General features: G+C 44.9%; 1 protein-coding gene across 2 annotated transcripts; it reads left to right on the plus strand.

The window, feature by feature from the left end:
- Positions 1-842: 842 nt before the first annotated feature.
- Positions 843-16473, plus strand: LOC106644222 (uncharacterized). 2 transcript variants are annotated; one of them, XM_014359631.3, is made up of 9 exons: positions 843-1088; positions 10005-10170; positions 10581-10707; positions 10843-10990; positions 11503-11590; positions 11695-12151; positions 13120-16017; positions 16224-16262; positions 16344-16473. In XM_014359631.3, exons 1-7 carry the CDS (start codon positions 992-994, stop codon positions 15370-15372), a joined length of 3336 nt encoding a protein of 1111 aa, XP_014215117.2. In that variant the 5' UTR covers positions 843-991; the 3' UTR covers positions 15373-16017; positions 16224-16262; positions 16344-16473. The 2 variants fall into 2 exon arrangements, with proteins under 2 accessions (XP_014215117.2, XP_089454582.1); XM_089598456.1 differs by lacking the exon at positions 843-1088 and adding an exon at positions 8441-8727.
- The last annotated feature ends 359 nt before the right edge of the window (positions 16474-16832 follow it).

Here is a 16832-nt window from a genome sequence, read left to right on the forward strand (position 1 = left end):
AAAAACGACCCAAAATCGCCCCGCGGGTCGGTGTCGGGGAGAAAGGCGGGGCGAGAGCGAGCAGGCGAGAGGGAGGGCACGGCGCCGCGCCGCCGCACGGTCGGCCCGTCAAGCGCCAGTGTCAATATGGCCGTAGCCGCGGACGGAGCTGCTATTGTCGCCAGCGAGTCGTCGTCGTCGTCGTCGCGTACAGTACCGGCTCAATCGCTATCCGAACGCCCGCGCCGTGAAACAGTGGCCACCCAGTGCAGCCGCTACTATACTGTCGCGCTGTTGTCGTCGCCGCACCTGGGGACAACTCCGCCCTCGGGAGCCACCATACGACGATTCGAGTGCCCCCCGCCCGATCGGCTCGTCGAGATTTAAATTGAATAATCAGGGAGCAGCACACGTTTTGATGATTACACCGATAGCGAGCAAAAATTGAGAAAAAAAAAAAAAAAAGGAGCCTATTGCAGCGAGTACAAAGTACTTTTACGAGTTGACGTTTTTTCAACGAGTACCTACACCAAGGGAGGAAATAGAAAAAAAAGAAAAAAAAAAAAAAACTCATGTGCTCCGCTCCGAAACATTGTACGCGCCGCGTGCGACAAACGTCCGTGCACGCATTGAGCATCTATATATAAAAAATACCGAGGACAAGAGGAGGGATGGGGGGGAGGGAGAACAACTCGAAGCGGAGCGTGCATATTCTCCTTCAGTGAGAGTTTGTCTCGAGCACCGCGCGCTCCCGAAACATCGGAGAAGCAGAAGGAGAGAGAGAGACGCAAAAGGAAAAAAAAAAAAAAAAAAAAAACAGTATACCCGCTGGGGGAAAGCTGAGGTTATTGGCGCGCTTGATACGAGCTGTTGTGCGCGATTTACGTAACACCCGGTTGACGCGCTATGAAGCTCGGCGATTCGTCGCGAGAGGGTTGAAACCACCAGCCCCTATCCCGTTGTGCTGGGGATTGTTGTGTTTTTCTTGCGACTGCTGACTCGAGGAGATACGATGAAGAACGGCAATCGCTCCGGACGAGGCTACGGTGCCGCGGCGCCACAAGAGGAGGAATCTGCGGGTGACGACGACCGCGACCACTTACACACTGGTAATTGCGAGAAAGAAAAAAAAATATACATGCATATGTGTGTACCCTCACACGATTTCGGCTCTTTTGCGAGGGACAAAGTTGAGAAGAATCTTAATTTAACGATACACCGTATTGGAGAATCGTAAAACGCAACGAGCACGTATATACATGGTAGAGAGCGAGAGTCACCCTGCCACGATGTCTTTCCAACTTGGTTCGTTATGTACGCTAGAAAGGGGGATGTTGCCCGCGTGTGTGTGCGCGTACAAGCTCACGGGGTCGCACGAGGGGAGAGGCGCAAGGGTGTATGCTCCTCTCCTTCTTTATCCGAGTGCGATATTCGGACTCGCCCCTTGTGTCCTTTCTTGAGGACGAAAGTAGGGGTAAGTCGAGAGAGAGAGAGAGAGAGAGGAAGGAACGAGCAAGGGGAGAAATCGTGAATGGACCGATCGATGCGAGAGCACGTATACATGTACCTATGCGTTACAACGGGCGTAAGCGAACGAGGGAAGGAGAGGGATCGTGATAATGGTTTTTATTTATTTGTTTCGGAGACCAACAGTCTTTCTTCCTTTCTTTGTACCTCCCTCGTGAAAAGGGGTTGGGTTAGCCAGGAATACCAATATATCACCTCCGTCGAGCGACCACGTAAAAATGATGGACTACAGTCGACACCGTGTCACAAGTGACCATATACGGAATGTATACGTTTTGCGATCGGAATATCTAACTGACGGTAATTTTTTTTGTTTTTTATCCGCCGGTTTTTTTAAATGACGCATTTTTCGTACAGAGACTCGTGCGGGTACTTGGACACGTACATGGTCAACAGAGATGGTAAGTCGAGTAAATGATGTTTTCACGCGTATACGGTAAACCGACACGAGTTTTTTTTCTTTTAACAAGAAAACAAAAAAGTGTACATCGCAACAACAGAGACTTTTTCTTTTTTTTTATCATCTGATGTCGTGTCTCGTTTTATCTATGGCTACACTTTGACTGTACATTTTTGATATTATGCAATACGTATAGGTGTATGTATATATGTATATAACGGCACAGTCACGGGGATTTTATCTCTTCTTCCAATATGGTATTTGTTCCAACGTGTGCTTAGCATTTGTAGCTCGTACATTAGAAGTAAAGTGTCAAAAAAATATAAACATGTTTCACCTCGCAAGTTTTAATAGCTCCACGTGCGTAAAAGTGACCATATAATTGCATTAGCCGTTTAATAGAACGGAGTCTCCGAGATTATCGTGCGAGCGTACACGATACAGACCAGAGATTTAATACATACTGTATAGGCAGGGGAGCGCGATTTTCATGAGTTAATTCCAAAAGTAGAAATTATACAAAAAAGTCCTCCATCAACAACAATTGAACTTGAAACTTTTCCGATAAATCGGTTGTTTAACAGTTGTAAGTGGTTGACGCTCATTCTGCATTTTTACGAAATTTTTTGACGATTAAACCTCTATCAGACGAAAAAAGTTGAAGAATTAAAATAAAAAAAACTCGAGTAATCCTTCCTACGACGTAAATTTCCACTTTTGGAGGAATAAAAATTTATTTTAAAAAGCTTCAACTTAATAAATAATCAGCAACCATCAAGAGCTTCGAGAATTTTTTTTTCTCCTTACGATAGGCCAAATATTAAAGTGGAATGTCGTGTTGGCTTCGTACGGTATCATGAGCCATTTTTTTTCCTGCCAAAAATTACAGCAACGAGAAATTAATACAAGTGCCGGGGCCCACGTATATATACACACGCTAAATGGTCTGGGGGTCGTCGCGTTCGGGTACACACACGCTCGAAGCGAAAGATTTATACGACCAGTTGTACGAAAAAACAAGTCGAATATTATAAACGCACTTGGGGTACGTACAGTCGAGATGTATAATATATAGATAGGTATACACACAAGAGAGCAGCAAACAACGCAGTAATGCCATTCCCTCCGCTGTCGGTGTGTGTAAATATTTCGATTCGCTTCTCTCCTTCTCTTCTCGCACCAGTAGCCCTCCTCCTCCGACTCCTCTTAGTCTCGACGCAGGAGCCAAGGGATATCGCGTTATACACAGAAATACATTGGCCGGATATAATTTACCCCCGCACGCACTCGTCGCCGATCCTTTTCTGCCCCACGCATATACATCAGCAAAATAATATTCCTGTTACTGTCGCCGCGTACTTATATTTTCTAGAGAAACTCATTTCATTATTTTCCATCGACATCATCCAGCTTCCTTCTTATATATATCTGCTGCTGGGAGGGAGGAAAAAAAAAATTGTGTCGCAATGGCGCTACCCGACGTATATACACGTAATTGTATTCAACCGTACGGGCAGGCCAGTCTCGTTTCACCCACAAATACACGCGCGCTTTAGGAGCGAGAGGGAGGACCTTTTTTCCACTCCACGTATTATATGTAAGCGTCCTAAGGATGTACGGGCAGAAAAGAGAATAACCAAAGGACCAAAGCGCAAAAAAAAGGAGAGAGCGTGTAGCGAGAGAGAGAGAGAGAGACCATGGCAATTATAGTGTTGCAGCTTGAATCTAAATGCCTATGTGTGCGAGCGTGTATATACGTGGCACAGAGCAGTGGTGGAAACGATCGATTCCCCGCTGGGCGCTCTTTTCATGCGCGAGATGAGAGAGAGCACACAGCGGCAGAATCTGCAGGCCCGTGATGTACATAGCCTTTTGTTGATGACACCCTTTTTTCTCTCTCTTTTTTTTTTTTTTTTTTTTTTTTTTCGTCCCTTCGCCATTTCTCTCGCGTGCGCGCGAGACCGGCTCTCCCTTTGCTTCCTTCCTTCCTGTCTCTCTCTCTGTGCGTGCACGCGTGTGCGTATACGGTCAAGTTCGCCAAAGTAGCGGAAAGAGGGAAAAATGTTGGAACTCAAAAATTTCGTTGGGACACTAACAAGCGAGAGCGCACTCGTTTATTTTCCCAGTGCTTCGCCGGGCTCTCCCAGGTGTCGTGGGCCCTCTGTTAATTCTCAACCCTGTATACTATACACACACGTCTATTTGTTCGGCTAGTTCGACAATACTGGATGTTGTTATTGTTGTTGGGTGGAAAATGTAGTGGTTTTTTTTTTCTCCCTGGACTTTCCGGGAAAAAGTCACGCGGGGCAACGAGGAAAAACATGAAAAGCACGATACAGTTCAAACTCACCCCTCGCGTGGACACTTGCGTCAACGCGTTTGTTTTTTTTTTTTTTATACACCCTAAAAAAAAGGAAACTGGGTAAAAAGGCTTTTTACCCCCACAGCAATTAAAAACAAAGAGCGAGGGGAGCGAGCAAGAACCCCAGAGAGTGACTGCAGGGGAAAGTAATTAAATGAGAAACGACAAAAAAAAAAAAAAAAAATTAAAAAAAAATTATGGCTCAAACGGCTCCCCGCGACTATTTCACGAGTAATTCTTTTTTTCCCACCCCGAGCCCCCATATCGTGGTTTTATACACATATATTCTTTGTGCCTTTCTGCTCTTCCCTCGAGCGGCAAACAAACTACGTTAACCGAAAGAGAAAAAATAAAAGTACACGCGTCTCCCTGCTTATCTTGTTATGCGCCATATATAACCGCAGCTCCTCTCTCCGAGCGTGGGTTTATCGAAATTTTTCAGGTGCGCTTGACTTTGTTTGTTTTTCCTCCACGCAAGCCGGCGATTGGGAACATTTAATTTTGCAAATTGAAAAAAAAACTCACGTCAAATCGCATCCTCGGTTTCCCTGTGCTTGACAACCCCCCGCTTCCAACTTGCACCCGACTGTATAATGCAACATTGTTTGACATAGACGTAAATTAAAACCGTCACAGATTCGCTCCGAGGCTTTGTCAAAGGTGAATCAGATGTGGGGAAAAAAGAAATGATGAATTGTCTCTGCCAAGTAGTTAATCAAATTTGATGGGTTATTATGGAATCCTGTACCCATACTATTTGATCTTTGTGGCATTCGTAGAGAGTGTAACTTGCAAGTAGTTTGATTGCTCTTATTCCCAGTAGTCGCTTGTGGGATCGGGGCATGTAGAAAGTAGATTTGAATGAGAGTAACGAATCGAACAAGAGACCGACGCTGTACGAGTTGCGCGATGACATATAGCATCGATTAAAACCTCGTTGGCTCATTCCTTGATAATTCAAAAGTTCTCGCTTGCCTGCTTTCACTGAACTTTGACTACAACCACGTAAATCTGTACGCAGGCAAAATCGAGGCATTGGCAGTAAAGTAACTCTTGGAACGTGCAAAACAATTACTTGTTTTGTTTGCACGTACAGCTCGACAATCGCCTCGTATTTTTTCCCCCCTTACTCCGTAGTTGTACAACAGAGTGCAAAATTTTGCTTCTTTTTTTTTTTTTAAATCAGCCTCAAGCGTAGTTTGCCTTACAATTGCATTACTTACACCTGTACTTACGCGCGTACGTGTGTGGCTGTCGCAAAAATCATCCCGTCACGTACAATGCCATAGTTGAATGATGACCCATCGAGGGGAGCGGGTGATGTGATGGAAAAAAAAGGAGCGTCTCGGGCACTCGCTAAATTGCATGTTCGCGATCGATCTATCGTCTCCCCCGTGATGTATTGTACGCTGCCCGTCACTACATGTGTACTCTATACGTGTGGTGGGTCGTCGACCTTCTAATCCCAATTTTCCTTGCTTTCCTCACAGTTTGCTTTGTGATCCAAGTCTGTCACGTTACTTCCGACTCGTGCATGTGTCCGTAGCAGAGAAACAAAATAAACATATATATACTTGCTGTTGTTTTCATGATTTTGTTTCTTTGTAGTTTTTTTTTTTTTTTTAATCAACCCCGTGTGAGGTGTTGTTTGAAAGAGAAAAAAAGCGATTGTGCGAACAAGTTGGCTTACAACGTAGAAACATAGTAGAATGTGAAATTTTACCCTCGTGGCTATTTGAACAAGTTACAAATCACGTAGATGGCACTTGTTGGCACAAAAAAATGTCAAAACTTTTAAGAGTATAGTTGTTTGTTTGTTCATAGAAATTGTGTTGATGGTTTTTTTTTGTTTTCACAATAGTGTAGCTATTAATTAGCGCATTAGTTGGACTGACTTTTTTTCATAAAACTTGGTGGAGGCTTGTCGAGAGATTATCAAACAAGAAGTGGCGCACAGCAGAAGTTCATATTAATTAATTACATCGAATTTCACGCTGATTACATACCGTAATTTGCATCATCACAGACACCTCTGTTTTTTATTTGCTTGCAGAGGAGTTGTTATACCTCATTGTGATTCATTTAAGTGCTTTATTAAATACGTTTTCGCGCAGTTAGTTGAAATTTATGCAGCTGCCACGTAGAGAACGCATAAACCATATTACTGTCGAGGATTAATGAGGCTCGCACCTTACAGTAATTAACTTGATACTTTGCTAAAAGTTGCAAATAATATCTTTTTAATAAACTTCAAGCGACTTGGTTTTGCATTGTTTGAGCTTTCACTACTCGTATTCATAAAAAATCCTAACATTAACTATGAAAGGATACTGTAATTAAAATATCACTCAGTCTCGACTTATTATATTGATGTGGTATTTTCAAAAGTGCTAACCCATTCAGAGTCACACGAATTTTCTCATCCAAGTTTATTTGTTCATATAGTAGTCCTAGGTGTCGGGACATGCAAATATGAGTGCATTGTAGACGCAAAAATCACTCGATAATCACATACCTGACACTCGTAATTGGTAGTTGGTATGAAAAATTTGTGCGGCTCCTTAAATGAACGATAGTGTAAGGTTCGTTGGGCAGCGATAACAAGTGACATTTATGTTTGAACTAATTTTGGCGTGTAAATAAATTTTTTTCTTTTGAAATTGTTACGCGTTCGATGAACGAAATGTCTCTCAATTAATCATTGGCATGACGTAATCCCACGTATTCAGTCGAGCGTTATATTTTAATAATCATCAAAGTCAAAGGTGCAGAAAAGCTTTCACAAAGCCGAAGGTATTTGATTTATTTCCCCGGCAACATTGAAAGGAACTAACAATTAAAACTTGAATAATCATAGTAAAATTGCATTATTTATTATTTTTGATGAATCCCATCGCAAATGATGCGTATAAAAGGTTATTCGGGTATTGAATAATGAAACACGGCATAAGTGCATCGAATTCGCACCGGAGCTAACCCAATGATTTAATTTAACGTTCATTGCGCGCTCGTATAACGCAAAATTATACTCACTTTTATGTATGTGCGTGTGCGTCAATGTACATCGTAATTCACACACAACGGAGTGGAGCGTGTTAAGGGAATTCGATTGGCAAAGGGTAATTCACTTTTCTCGCACCTGCGGACGCTCTACTGCCACGTGGTTTTTCCGAAAATCAAACAAAATTACGACATCCCGATACTCGCGAGCGCAACATCTACCCGATTGATGGTATTATTACTTTCTGCATCGTTTTGCGATAATAAAATAAAGTAGGTTAATTTTGAAAAAAAAAAAAAAAAAAAAAAAAAAAAACCCCGACACACGCCTGGAAAAAAAGATGCCCCTGGAAAAGTTTCTCCCGCAGCGCGCCGCACTCCCTAGCCCTCCACGGCACACAGCTTCTAAAAATACGCACTTTCCACGCGGATTTTTCTCGACCTAGGAGCACAACAATTTCCTCTGCCCTCCCCGAAAACCTTGAGACTCCCGCATCCCTACGTCCAATCGGGGTGGCGGGTCATGGAAAATTTCAACCGACACCAACCACTGAGCAGCCGTTTTTCCCCCTTGGGACCCTGTGTGGATGTACAGCTCGGTCGCCGACAACCCCTCCTGCTGCCAGTGGTGTCACTGTATTCACACACACACACACACACACACACACACACACGTAGACGCGCAAGAGAAGAAGAAGAAGACGGAGGAGGGGCATGAGTGGCCTGGATCAATAATTTCCGAGAGATAGGCACAAACCGGCGGAGCACATGGCCCAGCCATGATGCATATTGCGCTCCCGTCTCGGAAAAGGGCGTATTATGGGTGTACATGCAGTGTATATTATATATAGTAAGCGCTGCGTATACGTATACCTACTAACTAATTTACTTTTCACGGAAATTCTCCATCCTCCGTCGCTCTGGTTCTTCCAAACTGCGGGGCCTTAAATTATGCGCCAGGGAGACAAACAGACAGAGAGAGAGAGAGAGAGACGAAGACAAGGATACTCGTAAGGTGCGTGCAGTGTGCAGCTTTTCCTCTTGCAACTGCGGAGGAAGTGAAGAGGAGGGGGAGGGGGGCTTTGGGCCCAATGTATAGGGGCATTGTGTCAAGAAAAGCCGGCTGCTAGTATAGAGTTTCTCGGACTTGTACTGGAAACGCGTGACCATTGGCTCGGCAACTGTTGTACGGAAAAGTGAGGCCGAGTTTCCACCGTGCCTATATATACATATATTACATGTACTTTTTTGTGCTTTCACGCATAAAATATACATATTTTTTAATTCCTGCGACTATATCCGTTACGTTGTGCCGTTGTGTATTTTTTTACCAAACTATTTTTTACAATATTCGGGTGTTTTTTATTGGAGGGATAAAAATAAAAGTTCCTAGTCGTTTGGCGAGGGGTCATTCGGATGTTTGCGAAAATAAAGAAAATTGAAGAAAATAGTGCGATGGGTAAGTCTGGCCTGTTACGAACGCATACGTGTATCGAGTTGTCGAACTGCATCGAAGCTAAGAGTTTTTATGATTACCGATGAGAACATTCTCAGCTTTTGATGAGCGAAAATGTGATATTTTTTTTTTTTTTTTTTTTTTTTTTTTTTACTCCGAGAAGCGGCAATGGAAAATGAAATAGTAACTTTTACATTGTTTTGTTGAGAAAAAGTGTACGAAAAGGTTCCATTGACTCGCTTGAGTCATCAACAAAAATATTGGCCGTACGGTATGAGGTATGACTCGCAGAATTTTTCACGTGCATATTATTGTACTGTACATACACTCACATGATTTTCCCTTGGAAACACGATTTATCACGCATCGTGCCTATACGTTACAAGGTGAAGTCGAAGGGCCGAGAATAAAGTAACGTATATACATCGTGCTAATGGCTCCTTGGTCGGTTGCTTCTGTTCACGTGAACTTGCAACTTTACTCCTTTGAATATGATGTAACAAAAATATGTTTTATTGATCGATAGTTAATAACTATTTTTTTTTTAAATCCAGTGTCTCGTTTGGGCATTACAATAGATCCCTTGTTAGCCTGCAAGTAAGTAGACGTGGTTTGAGATTTCAAAAAATTCCGTTACGCCAAGCAGAACCATTTTGAATTTCGATATCTTTGACGCAGTATACGCATCTTCTGGAGGCCTCGTGGCGCCAAAACTCGTTTAGGGATTTGTTTCCTTCGAGAAACATTATACTTGGTAACATTTATTTACCTTTTTTTTTATCAACAATTTACGGATGAGATTGAAACTAATGGCCCCGTAAATCTGTACCAATACCTATATCATTTCCGATGAAAAGTGATATCATTTGCACGATACTTGAGGAGTGTAAAAAAGTCATTAGCGTGAAAAATGGGGAGTATATAATTTTTAATAGCCGACCACTTAGCTTTTCAGTAGTTTTTCGTAAGAATGTATTTTTATCTTATTTATGAAAATACCTACAGCACCCGTGGGAGTGATTTTGAAAGTTGCAAAGGATAATGTCTCGTACCACCATAAAAGACACGAGCACATAAGATGACCGCAAGAGGCTCAGTTTGTTCGAAAGTACGAAAACAATGCAAAGATTCCAACGTGTTTTCGATGTCTTCTGGTATTTCGGGAGTACGGGGGAAGGGCTTAGTCACGCGTGCAAAATACACACTCAGCGGATGCTGCATGAAAATGTTGTGTGTTTTAAAGATTGAAATAAATTTTTTTTTTCTTGGTTTTCCAACAGATTCAAACGTCATAGAGAAGAGGAAGAGTAGGGACGGCGAGACGGGATCGACAAAGCCCGGGGACACGGATAGATTCTCGTGGTGCTCAGAATTTCGGAAGATGCAGGAGCCCAAACTCGTGCAGGATCCGCTTTTGCTCGTCAAGCTCATTAAATTTTTCAACAGGTAACCATATAATTATAATAAGGCATGAGAAAAAAAAAATAACAATATTTCACGTGCGCCATGAAATCACAAAAAATAATTAAGCACACGCGTACATATACGTAATGGGGTTTCGCTTGTTAAAGTTTTAATTAATGTTTCGCGTGAAAATAATAAATTCTGATTAAAATGCATAAATAATGGCCACTGGCTTTTCGAAACGAAATATATAAATTCCTGGTTTGTTCAATATTGTCGCGACCGTAGCTGCATAATTAATTAATACCGGCACAGCTGCGCGTCGTTACGCCATTCGGGTGAGTATAATTGTTGAAAAGAAACAAAAGTCTGGAGGATTAAAAGAAAAATGGTTCAAAACGAAATTCATGAACAAAAAAAAAAAAAATTCTCTTCTCTGTTTTTAATCGTAGAAACGTGAGCTCGAACGTCAACGATTGCCTGCACAAAAAGCCAAATTTGGCGGCGAAATCAAGGGACCTCGTTAAAGAGGCGCTGCCGCTGTTCCTGTGCCATTACCGCTGCGGGCCAAAGATTCAGGTATAAATATTATTAAAAATCCAGGACGAGGGTGACAATCATACACTCTCCCAAACACCAAAATGATTTTAACACGCCTATGCACACACGCCGTATACTATAACGAAGGGGGTGGCATCACCCATTACGTTGCAGGGACGCACGCGTGCAGTCTACCTCGAACAAATGTCGGACTTGCTGGCCATGTACATAGACCTGGAACTTTTGGCGTCAAAGAACGACTCGGCACCGCAGTTTGGCGAAATTTCGTCGAGGATCGTTACCTACCTCTGCATCTACCTCGGTTAGTATGCACACGTATACGCACACGCACACACACTCGTTCGGTTGGTTCTCGGTTGCGAGATTCAATTCCTCTTTACTCGGGGGCTACGCGGTCAAAGGGCGAAATTTGTGTACACCGCGACACCTTCTAATCAAACTTTCTGGTCGAGTAAGGCTTCTACACTCGCCTTTGGCGATTGATTCTGCACGTGCACCACGTGATATGTCCCTCTAATTGCTAAACGACCCGACGGCTATATGAAATTGGATCATCGGTGCGAAATTCAATAAGCTTCTTTTCGCTCTAAAACGTTGGTTTGAAAAAAAAAAAAAAAAAAAAAAAAAAATTTACCAGAGTAAATTCCTTTCCTCACTGGAGCAGTGCCGTCTTACGTGATGTATTTTATCCGCAAGTAGAGAGGGGCTCAAGTTGTAGCCGCTGAAATACTGGACCAAGCCTGTACACCTTGATTATTTAAAAAAAAAAAAATCCCCCGTAAAAGGATGACATCATCCGATTCGATTTTTCAGACAACTCGGAGGAACACTTGCTGGAGACCATAATAAAGGTCCAATTGGTCAGCGAAAAGTACTCCCAAGTTCTGGACCCCGTGATCTCGTAAGTCAAACGTCAAATTGTTCACATCCCCTCTTCGCAAATTTCCCGCACGCACGAACAAAAGCTATTAAACACTCGGGGTGCCGATGGCGCGTTGCTCCCAGGAAAGTCCTAAGGCTCGCGCGGGAGCACCCGGAGACGGGGTCGGAGTTCGCGCGCCAACTGCTCGTCTACCGGCTGTGGAGGCGGGTCCTCGGGGATGCGGGGGCCAAGAAGCGGGCGAACACAACCGCGTTCGCAGCCCTGCGCGGCTGCCGGGGCTCGAGGCCCGATAACTGGGACACGTACTTGCGGGAGCAGGTCCTGCCGAGGCCGAGGGGCACCGAGGAGCTGGGGGAGCCGGCCAAGTTCTGCCTCTGCCAGCAGTTCGACCTGCGCCAGGCGTGCACGCGGTTCCTCAGGTATTGCCGGCTGGGCCGGGGCAGCGACGCCGACGAGGCCGAGCTCCTCAAAGAGCTGAGGACGGGGCAGGACGGGCCGACCATCACGACCAGTCGGCTGCTCGGCTTTGGCGACGAGGCCGATGACCAGCACAGGGATGTCGCGGAGAGAGATCAGAGGGTAAGCCCTTTTTTTCTCACTTTTTCATTTATCCGTGGACAGGATTATTTGGATACCGAATCACTCATCGGTACAGTTCGCTGTGCGAGTAATCCTCTCTATTGGCATTTTAAAAGCTCGTGCTTTCGATTATTTATTTATTTTTATTATTGTTATTTTTTTTTCATCAACGCGATTTGTATCCTCTTACTAATGTAGACAGCAATATTGGGTGCACAGGGAAGAATAGCAAACAAAATCTATTAGGTCCGTCAGGGGCTCGATCGAGGTAGCGCAAGTTGAGTGAAAATCAACGAGAGAATTGAAGCCGTTAAGTATAAGGCCTTACGCTCTACTCAACTAAACAACCTACCAATGAAACTGTATTTAACTTGCCATATATTTCACTGAAAAATTACTTGATTTGGTTCTCGGTTGATTCGAAATTTTACTGATTATTCAGCAAAAGTTCGAATATTTCCATTTAGTAAACGCCTTTTAATTCGAATGATGAATTTGCTTGTTAAAGTTTTTTTTGTACCGCAGTCTTGATCGAAAATGTAAGCACAGAAAAATACAGCGGTTGACGAGTGCTCGTGTTGCTACATCAAAATTTCATAGTTTTGTTGAATTGAAAAATAACTTGGTGAATAATATTAGAAAATAAAACACACTGAAACAGGGATAAAGTAAAATTTTTTCGTTGATTTTTACGATGGTATACATGGGTGTTGAACTTAACCGTTGTACCGTAAAGCGACGTCACTCCAAACTTTGTCAAACTCTGTCCTCGTCAATGACAAATGTGGGGGAAACAAAAAATATGGGTTTTCCGACAATCCACACGACCGACCTAATGGAAATAAAAAAAACCTTGGTTGTTGTATTCTTCCCTATCGTGTACCGTTAACGAAACCCAGGACGAAATCCAAAATGTTTTTTAATTGACAAAAGCAAATTTTCTTCTTTCCCCGTTATCCTGGCAACAGCTGAAAAGTACGCTTACCCCCGAACCGAGTAAAAATTTAGAGTCTGTAGATCTTAAACACTTTTCTAAAACCAGCGAAACAATAAATCTCGCGGATATGCAAAACTCATTGAAAGACGTCGCATACATTCCCCTTGTAAATTCCAAAACGAACGGCCGTTGCGGCAGTAAGAGTAACGGTAGCAGCAAAAACGCGGGTGACAAGCAGCGCACGAAGAGCCTCAAGGACGTGGTCCTGATCGATTTGACGGACGACGGGGTGACGAAGATCATAAAACGGCCAAAGGCGAGCCGACGGCCGCGGGAGAGGATGCCCTGGCTCGAGGCGCTCAGCCGCGTCAACGTGAAGATGCGGGAGGCCGCGCTGAAGAAGGAACGCGAGGCCGTGGCCGCGGCGATCAAGCTCGAGAAGCAGAGGTTCGCCGAGTCCCTGAGGAGCTCCAAATCCCTCGAGTGCGACAGCGACTCGGACCTTGAGTCCAACGTATCCACCAGCTCCGTGGAGGACTGCGCGGAAAACCTCCGGCCCGACCACCGCGAGAACAGCGAAGAAACGCCACCTCAGATTCAGAGGCTACACAATGAAGCCAGTGCCTTGCGCAACGAGGACGAGACACTGCCTTTGGTGGCTGCGAGCACCAAGAGCTCCTCACCCGACACCGACACCGTCAAACCAAATACAAATATCATTAACGCCGTTAGCAGTACCAGTAGTAGTAGTAGTAGTAATAATCGCAACGATGATAGTAGTAGTAGTAGTAGTAGTAAAACGGTATTGAGGAGGAGGAGGACGAGCAGTAACGATAGTAGTAGTAGTAAGTTAACAAAAGACGCGCCCGTCAATTCCAATGAAACAAAGACTGATTATAATTATTATCACCCGAGCGAACAGAAAGTACAACAGGAAGATGGGCTGGCGATGGCCAAGAGTAGTAGCCATCGCAGCCGCCACCTATCGAGTAATAATAACCACAACAGTTACAATGAAAGTCGAAGTAGCGCGCGAGACAAGTTAAAAGCCAGGGAAAAGTTGGCCAATAGCGTGAATACCGAGCCCCCGCTGGCCAATGGTATCGGTAGTGTGGGTAACGAGGCGGAAAAGGAGCACCACCAGGACGCGGGTGGCAACGAGCTGGACGAGCTCGATGGCCTGACGCTGCTGGCCACCCTGTCGGCGCGGATGTTCACCGGAAAGCGCGAGAAGCTCAAAGTCAAGCCGTACTCCAGCCTCGCCCAGCCAAGGGCCGACGAGGACACCGAGCAGGCAGTAGCCAGCAACGAGTGCGCTCCACCCTCGGAGGGCAAACCCGAGGTCCTCGAGCCCCTCCCGTCCTACATCCCCGAGGACCCGGCGCAAACCAACCTCGACTGCAACCCCGAGGGCGCGAGCGCCATACTCAACGGCGAGACGGTCATGCTCCTGCAGACGGCGCCCAACAGCAACTACTTCATCATCAACAAGGCCGGGGACCCCGGCAGCAAGCTCATACCGACCGAGCAGTTGTCGAGCATCAAGCACGAGCTCGACGTTAAGCCGGACCCCGACGCCCTCGATCTCAAGCCATCGATCCTCGATGAGGCCCCAAAGTCGGTCCTCCACTATGCCCCGGCCGCCTACCCGGCCATCATCCACCACTCGTCGGCCGCGTGCACCTGCGCCAACTGCGCCTACTACGGGCCCCCGCCGGTCTACTACGCGCCGGCCCCTTCTCAGCCGCCAGTACAAACGAGCCCAGCCGTCCAGGAGCAAAAGAGGAGCGCCGGCAGGAAGACCGACTCGGAGCAGCCGGAGATCGGTAGGAGCGAGGCGCCGACCAGCAGGTTCCAGAGCTTCGACAGCCAACTGCCCCTGAAGAAGAGACTGCGCGTCTCGATGGACTTTAATTGCGCCCCGGTTGATCACCCGGTTGGTCCTATGATGTCCATAGCGGACGTCGCCTCGGATATCGGGGTGCCCCAGGACATCGGGGCCATGGTCGAGGTCAGCTCGGAAGAACTGCAGCAACAACAACGGCCCAGGAGTAGAGCCACCCGCAAGCAGGCGGACGGTAAGGGCTGCTCGCCCAGGAAGATCGGTAAGACCGGCAAGAGGAGTGGCAAGCTTGTGGCTGACACCACCACCACCGTGACCGGGAAACGGGCCAAGCGGACCTCGAAGCGGGCCCTGCCGGTCGTCAATTACGCCCATCCCGAGGTCGATCCCGAGTGGAATCCGTCCGGCAAGCGATGCAGGAGGAAGAAAACCGGCCGATGATGGGGCCTTCCCACGAGCTCCTTGATGGTGCTGTCGTGTGCTTTGACTCGGTCCATCTCCGTGCGTTTGACTTGCGCTTCGCCATATTGTAAATATATATATATAAAATATATATAAAACAGTCCCCACCGTTTGAAGATGCGTCCAAGACCACGGCCATGAAGATCAAACGAAGACACGTGTTTTGCCTCGTCCCACTAATTACTTTTGTTTTGCTGTAGTTACCTTTATTTATAAGTATATTATACCTGCATACATTATGAAATATACATACTCGCGCGGTGGTCGATTAACCCGATGGTTTTCGTTGCCACAGAGTACCTTACGTACACCACGTCTCGTTCCAAAGTTCGTAAACCGTTGCTGTTAGCAATATAATATACTTTTTGCAAGATTTAAGCTTATTTACTTACGCGTACAGGCATACATAGAGTTAGGATGTTGGAGCGTATATATATATATAGGGTCGAGTTTTTTTTTTTTCTCTCTGTCTCTTCCCCACTCGCGTCGAGACGACATCTCTCGCGACTCGGAAGATTATATGTTTTGTACAATGAAACAAGATATAGGACGGTAAACCGCCTTATCGAAACGATCTCCGTTCACTGGAAAGATCTGTATAAGCCCGACCAAGTATCTTGCAAGGTGAGATTCATTTTCAACTTGGATATTTTTTTTTTTTTTTTTTTTTTTTTTTTTTTTTTTTTTTTTTTTTTTTTTTTTTTGCTCGTTGTTCTGCGTCTTTGCCTACATACAGTTGTCATGGTGACCAGAACAAATTCATCGTGCTATACATATACGATGGGAAATTCACGGTTTTAACTCGTTGTTTTTTTCTTTTTCTTCGGCAGCCACCACATCAAACGCACTTTGCGAGGAATGTCATCGAGGTAATTTTGAAGAATTATTTTGGCTTTGATGTCATTTGAAAATATAGTAAAGAAGGTTTTTTTCTTGTGCTTTTCCAATAGGGAGTAGCGTAAGGGAACGAGTGGAAACTGCTAGCTACGGCTTGAAATCACTTGAAAGTCCTTCAGCCTTTCGTGCCTGCGCTGAAATCGGACGCGGGAACCTCAATGCACTCCAGCAGTTTTGCGTTTCTAGTGAGTATACGAAAAAAAAAATAATCATCATTTTTTTTACAACAGTAATCATGGAAATTTAAAAAAAAGAAAAAAAAATCATCTTCATTAGGAGGACAAACAGTTGCGAACTTGCAAGACTGGTACACGTAGCAAAACATCACTGTGCGAGAAATAGAAGGGGGAACAATCAACCTGCCAATTTAATAGTTGTATGAAAGTTGATCAAATCAAATTTGCCAAATAGAAAATATGAGCTGACTTTGCAGTTTGCTCGTAACAGTTTCTGTCTGCGCGTGTTGAATGCAAAAAGAGTGGACGCCAAAAGGGAGGGGGTGGGGGGGATGGACAAATAAAGGAGAAACGAAAATACAAAAT

The sequence above is a fragment of the Copidosoma floridanum genome, unplaced genomic scaffold (genome assembly GCF_036245765.1).
Source record: "Copidosoma floridanum isolate Cflo_tuat_1 unplaced genomic scaffold, Cflo_Japanese_pri ptg000006l, whole genome shotgun sequence".
In the NCBI taxonomy this organism is placed as follows: Eukaryota; Metazoa; Arthropoda; class Insecta; order Hymenoptera; family Encyrtidae; genus Copidosoma; species Copidosoma floridanum.